The 9,305-nt window shown below is 44.3% G+C and overlaps 1 protein-coding gene and 1 pseudogene across 1 annotated transcript in view; both read right to left on the bottom strand.

Moving 5' to 3' along the window:
* Positions 1 to 2,063: 2,063 nt before the first annotated feature.
* BCAP29 (B cell receptor associated protein 29) overlaps positions 2,064 to 9,305 on the bottom strand; it is a 51,489-nt gene continuing 44,247 nt past the window's right edge. Inside the window, exon 8 of the mRNA XM_055392618.2 lies at positions 2,064 to 3,971. Within this exon, the coding sequence (XP_055248593.1) occupies positions 3,927 to 3,971 (45 nt within the window). The 3' untranslated portion in view covers positions 2,064 to 3,926. The remainder of the gene's footprint in view (positions 3,972 to 9,305) is intronic.
* LOC101129446 (WW domain binding protein 1-like) lies at positions 3,150 to 4,327 on the bottom strand (annotated as a pseudogene).

Raw genomic sequence — 9,305 nt, 5'->3', positions numbered from 1 at the left:
ATCAAAGTAGCAGATGGAATTAAGGTAGCTAATCAGCTGACTTTAAAATAGGGAGATTATCCTGGGTCATCTGCTTGGCCTAATGTAGTCACAAGGATCCTTAACTGTGGACGAGGGAGACAGAAGAGTTATTGTCAAAGTTATATGATGTCAGAAAGACTTGACCATCCCTTCCTGGCTTTGAAGATGGAAGGGGAACATGAGCCAAAGAATGCGGTTAGCCTCTAGACACTGGAGCAGGAAAGGACACAGATTCTCCCCTAGAAGCTCCTGAAGGGAACCAGCTCTGCTAACAGCTTTTTTTTGGGGGGGAGGGGGGATCAATTTTTATTTGGGCTCCTCACAGTGGTTATAGTCACTCTTCAGAACAATCTCAGCACAGGAAATGCGTCACCAAGACTGCCTAGAAAAGTCTGACCAGTAGCACCTTACTGCTTAAAATACACATATTCACAATAACTGACAAAGGATAATGTGCCTCACACAGGAATGTGTTCGCATTTGCAAATCTCTCAACTGGCTGTAGCATCAAACCCTCCACTAACCCCTTCCATCTCATTCAGCTGGAAAACCAGTCTCAATCACATCTCCTGGCCCCGGAACCAATTCCTTATTAAATCTCTCCCTGAGCGGGGTAGCCTCCTGTAGCGGGGGCCAGACTGCGACTTGAGAACCAAGCCCAGCTCCACAGGTTGCATTTCCATCTTCTTATGCCTTTAGGGTAGGACACTGCAATGAATCACACAGTTAGCACTCCACCACTTCCCCACTCTAACTGGGGAAAGGAACTTGAGAGAGTCAGAATTCATCCATTTGATCTGTTCACTGAAAAAGGATTCATTTTGGTAGAACTTGTTTGCCTTTGAGACACTTCAGTGAGTTATTTGGGATTCTTTAAAAAGGTGGAAGGAAAGGCGTCTGAGGGCTATGACACAATCCAGCCACCTTTGGCCACATGCCAGCTTGCTTGTGCCCACTGGACTCGGCAGAGTGAGGCAGGCCCTGCAGTACCCCCAGTGCCCTCAAAGCCTCCTCCTGGCAATTCTCGGCAGGGCCGAGGTCTGGGCCACAGCTAGTCCAAGACTGTCTTTGAAGACTCAATCAAGCTTCTGTCTGAAATTCCACCTTCTTCTGTCCCAGGTGGTTGTGGACACCCCTAGGGGCTGGTACAGAGAACCAGGCACAGCCAAGGGAGGCAGACAGGCTCAGAGCACATTTCCATTTACAGGCAACAGAACACAGGCTCCCATGTGTCCCCGGAGCAGTGTGCAAGTTGCATTGGTGAGTAGAGTAAAACCTCTATGTTGAGCACAGTTATCTCTGGCAAACACAGGGGCCTGCAGTCAGTCCACAATGCTGTGAAATACACCTGAGTACATAGTCAGACATTTACCCCATAAACAGTAAATGCGTAACATCAGTTACTTAGAGAGGGCCATTTGTGCTCCAGACATGTGGTTTGCATGAGGAGAATGGCTGTCACTCAAAGTATCTTCCTAGGGAAACAGGGCTCGGGCTCACACACAATGGACAGGAACGCAGGGCTCACCCAAAAAGTTACAGTGTACGGACTTCACTCTGTTCAACATGGATTTTGGTTTTGTGGAATCCAAATGCACTAATTTACCTCACAGCCTTGGATTTGTCTGTTTGGGGACATGTATTTTTTCTATATATATATATTCTTACCACAACGTCAATGCCTTGTCTGAATATCATCATTGTTCAAGGGTGGGGGGAAATCAGACTCTTCATGTGAACAGGGCTGCACGAGGAATGTTCATTTCAGCTGTTTGCCACCTCCATTCCGATTATTCCTATCACAGCTCAGCTGGTGACCTGAAGCTAAGCAACAGGCACAAGGATCCTGCGGGTCTTCCAGATGGCTGTGTTCACCTCCTATCTGAGAGACTCTTTACACAAAAATGCCCCACTCAAAAGGAGTGGGGACAGGGGCAGGGACAGAACATGAAAACCACAGATAACCAAGGTGTTTCTTCCAAGTGGTCAGTTTAAAACAGACAACGACCAGCCATCCATCCCCGCAAAAAAACCAAAAGACAAACCACAAAAAAAAATGTATTCAGAATCAAAGACAAAATACTGTGTGAGAGCCAGGCTGGAGGGGCCCTTTCTCAGGGTCCATCCCTTCCTCTGTCTCCTATCTCTTTCCTCCTATGTGTGAAGAACAGTGAGACATAAAGAACCGCGGAGCATGTGCTCGGGATGGAGGCTGACGCCGGCCACCTGTGGGCACAGACCAAAGGGCAGAGATGCAGAAAGCTGCACATCTATCCACCACCATGGCTTAGGGCCACCTGCTCATGGAGGTTTCAGAGACAGCCTCCACTTTAGCCTTCACACAAGACATCTCCTTCTGGCTCAACTGCAGCCAGGCTCTTTGAAGGCCAACTTGGGAAAGAACTACAAACGTCATTTTTCAGAAGAGGATTCTTGCCTGCTCACTGGTGAAGTTATTTTCAGTTGTCTTTTGTTGTCTGTTTTCAAAAGGAAAATAAAAAAAAGAAAAGGCAGTATAATCTTTCACACTGGAACCAGCCTGCAGCCAGCCAGAGGCCACTGGGAAAGGGCCTCTTAGTGATGCACACTGGATGCATCCATCACCTGGAATTTGACAGATCACAAGCCCCCTACCAACCTATCATACAACTGCCCATCAGCTCTCATCCTCCCACAGGATTAGCTCAATGCTGGCTCTGCAGACACTGGGAGCCACAGGCGACAAAGCCTGGGCCTCTGCAGGCTTCCTTCTTCACCCAGGGCTAAGATGGGTTGCCTCTCCGGGACTGAGACACAGTGACGTTCTCTTAAACTAAACTCAGAGCACAAATCCACTTCGTCACCAAGAATCATCTCAGGGCACAGTCCCAGCCTCCTTCCTTGGGGGCCTTTAAAACACATCTCTCTGACCCAAACAGGTAGGTGAGATAGGACTTTAAAGGGAGAATAAAGGGGATAGGGATGGGGTATGAGGAATGAGAAACAGAACCAAATTCTCAGCCCTCCACAACATTGTGCCTTTGTAGGGCAAGAGGCATCCACACCCCAAACTGTACCTGGAGATGGAGGAAAATGCAGGAGAGGAGAAAGAAAAAAAAAAAAAAAAAGGAATCAAGTTGCTGTACCACTTTTTCTGAAAGTCATTTAATGCTTCTCTCGTGGTTCTCCCCTACCCTGGTTGCTTTGCCAAGTTCTTGGGTGCTGGCAGAGCCTGATCTAGCTGCGGGAGCTGCTGCTCTGGCTCTACATCAACGAGAGTACTGCTCGTTGATGGTGTTTAGCAGCAGGCATGCAGGTAGCTGTGGCAGGTGCAGGTGCCCAGGCTGTCAAGCCTGCTCCTCGGAGGGCTGGAAGAGGCCTTCCTCCTCATCACCAGGAGGCTGCACATGGCAGCTGTCGCAGAAGTCCAGGGGCCCATCCAGTGCATCAGCGATGAGCATGTTGAACTCTTTAAGGCTATGATCATGGTGGCCCTGGCATACGCACTTCAATGCACGAGTCACCAGTGAAGCGGCGATGTCTCCTGAGCATCTTCTCTTTGCTGTTGGGCGGTGCGCTGCCATGTTCAGAACTGTCATCTTTCAGCAGCTCCTCCTTACATTCTACATCCTTGTCCAGGAAGGCCCCTGGGTCCAGCTCTCCCAGGCCGGCTACAGAGCCACTGGGCTGCATCCCCAGGGCTTTGGTGGCTACTCGGTCACCTGGTAGGTCAGAGGGCACAGGATCAGCGATGATTGGGGGTCTTGTGATGCTTCTGCTGGGCTCAGACAAGGGATTCCCTTGGATCCCCTGGTGGGATTGGCGCTGGGGGACTGCCATCTGCCAGGCCTCACTGTGGAAGCGGGAGCTGCTGCTGCTGCGTAGGTGGAAGGCACTGTATGCTGGGGGAGGAGTTGGAGGCTGGCTCACCACTTCCTCATAAGGAGGTAGTTAAGTAGTTTAGCAAAAACCTGAAATAAAAAGGCAGCACTGAGTGATTGAAGGCTTCTCGGCAGGGGATCAGGTTGATTTCATGTTGCCGATGCTGGGCCTGAAGGCGGTGCTTGGCTTGGCGGTGGTGGCCAATGTAGCAGCAGCTAAGGATGATGATGATGGTCCACACCAGCCAGAGCTACCAGAGTTCCTAGCAGTAGTTGCAGCACTGAGACTGTCCACAGCAGTGTCCTGTGTCACAGATGTACCTTTGATTATTGGTATGCACTCAGGCTTCCTTATCCTGTGGGGGTTCAGCCCTTGCTGACAGTGGGCTGGGCAGCGCCAGGAGGAGCAGGAGCACCGTGCCACATAGGAACCTTCTCCTCTCCATCCCCCTCCTGCTCTTGTCCCTCTGCCACAGCACTGCCACCTCCCTCCTCCCTCTCCTCCTCTACCCTCTTCTTCCTCGTTCCTGCTTTTTTCTGCCGACAATTTGACTTTAGCACAGTAAGACTAATTTTGGACTTCTGACTGCTAGAATTGTAAGATAATAAATTTGTGTTGTTTCGAGTCACTAAGTTTGTGGTAATATGTGAAAGCACCAATAGGAAATGAATACACTCACTATAAATTAAAGAAAAAGTATGATTCATATTACCTTAAAATCTGAGAACCCAGAAGCAAATCCACGCACCTACGGTGAATTCATTTTCTACAAATGTTCCAAGAACATACATCGGAGAATGGGCAGTCTCTTCAATAAATGGTGCTGGGAGAACTGGGTACCATATGCAGAAGAATGAAACTAGGTCCCTATCTCTTGCCATATACAAAAATGAAATAAAAATGGCTTAAAGACTTAAATCTAAGGTTTCAAACTATGTAACTACTACAAGAAAAAATTGGAGAACTTCTCCAGGACATTGGACTGGGCAAAGATTTCTTGAGTAATACCCCAAAAGCATAGGCTACCAAAGCAAAAATGGACAAATGAGATTACGTCAAGTTAAAAAGCTTCTGCACAGCAAAAGAAACAATAAATAAGTGAAGAGACAACCCACAGAATGGGAGAAAGTATTTGCAAACTATCCACCTGACAAGTGATTAACAGTATATATAAGGTGTCCAAACAACTCTATAGGAAAAAATCTAATAATCCAATTATAATATAGGAAAAATATTTGAATTGACATGTCTCAAAAGAAGACATACAAATGGCAAACAGCCGTATGAAAAGGTGTTCAACATCACTGATCATAAGAGAAATGCCAATCAAAGCTACAATGAGATATCATCTCACCCCAATTAAAATGACTCATATCCAAAAGACAGGCAATAACTCTGGAGAGGGTGTAGAGAAAAGCAAACCCTTTGGACACTGTTGGAGGGAATGCAAATTAGTACAACCACTATGGAGAACAGTTTAGAGGTTCCTCAAAAAACTAAAAATAGAGCTACCATATGATCCAGCAATCATACTGCTGGGTATATAACCCCCCAAAAGGGAAATCAGTGTATCAAAGAGGTATCGGCACTCCCATGTTTGTTGCAGCATTGTTCACAATAGCCAAGATTTGGAAGCAACGTAAGTGTCCATTGGCAGATGAATGGATAAAGAAAATGTGGTACATATACATAATGGAGTACTACATAGCCATAAAAAAGAATTAGATCCTGCCATTTGCAACAACATGGATGAAACTGGAGGTCATTATGTTAAGTGAAAATAAGCCAGGCACAGAAAAACAAACGTTACATGTTCTTGCTTATTTGTGAGATGTAAAAACCAAAACAAGCACATAGGGAAAGAGAGTAGAAGGATGGTTACTAGAGGCTGGGAAGGGTAGTAGGGGTTGGTAGAGGGGAGGTGGAGAAGATTAATGAGTATAAAAAATAGGAATAATGAATAGAACCTAGTGGAGAAGATTAATGAGTATAAAAAAATAGGAATAATGAATAGAACCTAGTATTTGATAGCACAACAAGGTGACTATAGTAAAAATAATTTAATTGTATATTCTAAAATAACTAAGAGTATAATTGAATTATTTGTACAAAGGATAGATGCTTGAGGGAATGGATATCCTATTTTACATGGTATGATTATTACACATTGCATGCCTGTTTCAAAACATCACATGTATCCCCATAAATATCTATACCCACTATGTACCCACCAAAAATTAAAAACTAAAAAAAAAAAAATTAAAAAAAAGAACTCCAAAAAATTTTTGAGGTTTTCAACAGATTGATTATATTAACTCTGCCCTCCCATTCCTTATCTAGAGGAAGATTTATATGGAAATAATGATAGTGAAGCTTCAGGGCTTTTGGTACACAGGTATCAAGAATACTGGAGTTGTAGAGTGTCCTAGGTAGAAAGGAGAAGCTAGGTTGCAGCCGTGAAGCATCCCTGGTGAATTGTCCCAAGAGATCTTAGGAGAAAGGTATCTGAATCTCCAAACTTCCAGTTATTTGTTGCAATTTCTGTTCCTATTCTGAATAAATTCATACCTAATTTTGTTTTGGTAATTTTGTATTGTTTTTCTTATAGAGAACTCCCCAAGTTGTATCTGCTCTAGGCCCCAAATATTGAGATCCACTCTGCCCTTGCCTTTTTCTTTTTTAATTATTTATTTAATTTTTTTATTGAGATGGGGGTCTCACTGCTTTACCCAGGCTGGAGTGCAGTGGTGCAATCATGGCTCACTGCAGCCTCTGCCTCCCAAGCTCAAGCAATCCTCCCACCTCAGCCTCCTGAGTAGCTGGGACTACAGGCATGCACCACTGCATCTGGCTAATTTTTGGTGGAAATGGGGCTTCACCATGTTGCCCAGGCTGGTTTCGAACTCCTGAGCTTAAGTGATCCACCTGCCTTGGCCTCCCAAAGTGCTGGGATTACAGGCATGAGCCACTGCGCCTAGCTGCATTTTTCTTTTTTAAATAGACGTAGGCCAGGCCTGGTGGCTCACACTGTAACTCCAGCACTTTGGGAGGCTGAGGTGGGAGGATCACTTGAGCCCAGGAGTTCGAGGCTAGCCTGGGCAACAAAGTGAGAACCCCCCCATCTCTACAAAAAATGAGAAAATTTAAAGAGGCTTGGTGTCGCATGCCTGTAGTCTCAGCTACTCAGGAGGCTGATGTGGGAGGATCACTTGAGCCTGGGAGGCCAAGGCTGCAATGAGCTGTGATCGTACGACTGCATTCCAGTCTAGGCAACAGAACGAGACCCCATTTCAAAAAAAAAAAAAAGATGTAAAAACATCATAATATATGTGCATATATACATATATATGTAATTATTTTAATCATTGAGAAAGGAACAAAAAGTGGCAGTTAAGGTTCAAGTGACTAACAAAACACCTCAGACCCAGGCCCTTTCATAATATCAAATCTGCCAATGGGATTTGAAGTGAAATACATCCATGTCTGGATGTATTTTAAGAATGTTGGTCAAAATTGCATCTGATCCTATCATAATCTTAAGACAACAGGACACACTCTGAAGATGGGGAATGGGAAGAGTCACCTGAAAAGCATCTGACACACTAGAATTGAACTGAATTCAATCCAGATAAGCAAACATTAGTTGCATACCTGAGCAAATGGGGCTCTGTGCTTTCTCTGAGGTGGAAGAAGAGGGGTGGCAGGGGAATGACTGATCACAGTTAAGAATAGGCATCCTCAGGCCAGGCACGGTGGCTCACGCCTGTAATCCCAGCACTTTGGGAGGCCAAGGCTGGTGGGTCACCTGAGGTCAGGAGTTCAAGACCAGCCTGGCCAACATAGCAAAACTTGGTGTCTACTAAAAATACAAAAATTAGCCAGGCGTTGTGGCGGGTGCCTGTAATCCCAGCTACTTGGGAGGCTGAGGCAGGAGAATCACTTGAACCTGGGAGATGGAGGATGCAGTGAGCTGAGATCGTGCCATTGTACTCCAGCCTGGGCAACAAGAGCAAAACTCTGTCTCAAAAAAAAAAAAAAAAAAAAAAAAAAAAGGCATCCTTAACTATCTACCAGTTTCAACACTGTGCATTTTCATTCCAGAAAACTAGGGGGTCCACCTTTTGTTTCCCAATGTTTTCAATGATGTAAAATGCACTTACAAGTGGTTAATATGGTTAATACTACAATATGAATGTAGTTAATACCATCTAACTATACACTTAAAAGTGGTTAATACTAGTAGTTAATACCAAAGAGGTTGTACTAACCAACCACTTTTAAATGTATCGTTCAGTGGTATTAACTACATTCATATTGTTGTGTAATCATCACCACCATCCATCTCCAGTACACTTTTTATTTTTAAGACATTTTAAAATTCCATTAGATTATTGTTTTTAGATGGGGAAATTTATGACTGGGCATCAGTCTTTGTATAATGTTCAGAATAGTTTACCATGAGAAACTGTTAAACGTTCTTAACACGTATCAACTCGTTTAGTCCCATCAGCAAGACTTTAGAGTCTAAATCACCTTAAAGATGAAGAAACTGAGATGCAGAATGGGTAATAAATAAAGCAGATGAGATTTGAACACAGGTAATCTACGCATGTAACCACTATGTTCTATTGATTTCAGAGCATTTTCTGCCAATAAAGATTCTCATGAAATGTCACCAACAGGGGATAAGGTAAATACCTTGTCATAGGACGATGGGTCTCATCCACCTTTTCTGCTCTCACATACTGGATGGTTATGGCAGTCTCATTACTAACACTGTTACCTGGGGCAGGAATTCTCACCGGTGGTAGTGGTAAACAGGGCATATGAGTCCCTGTGCTTTAAACAAACCGAACCCCTCAGGTGATGCGTATATGACCTATGAGAAGTTGTTTGTAGAATTCTGTTGCAGAAGAATATTGATGTAGGGGGAACAAAAGCAGGTCACAAAACAGTGTGCATAAAAATAGGTGTGATCTTATTTTTGTAAATATTTGTGTGTGTATATATATATATATAAATTAGACAAACAGCTATTTTTTCTTTCATTTCTACATTTACTATGTATCAATTTTGTTTCAAGAGGAAAAAAAACCAACAAACTTAAAAAAAAAAGTTTCAGCAAGTAAACCTCTATGGAGGATTATTCCAGGAAGCCCTTGGCTGAGAAGTGGTGCTCTAAGGGTCTTTTGTGCTCCGGGAAATTGACAGCCCTTGGGAGAGACCGAAATTCTTTACCATGGGTGGTGCTTCAGGGAGAACAAAGCCTGGCTAACCAGGAAGACACCTAGTTTAGGGGGCAAAGCCAACACTTCAAACACATTCTTCGCTCAAATTTAGGAAAAGAGTTGATCGCCAAGAAAAAGTTGGAAACTTCTTCCTAACTTGTTTACACACCTTGTTTACACATCAAGCTCTTATGT

This window comes from Gorilla gorilla, chromosome 6 (genome assembly GCF_029281585.2).
Source record: "Gorilla gorilla gorilla isolate KB3781 chromosome 6, NHGRI_mGorGor1-v2.1_pri, whole genome shotgun sequence".
Lineage (NCBI taxonomy): Eukaryota > Metazoa > Chordata > Mammalia > Primates > Hominidae > Gorilla > Gorilla gorilla.
The sequence above is the reverse complement of the archived record's forward strand: the minus strand, read 5'-3'. Positions and strand labels throughout refer to the sequence as shown.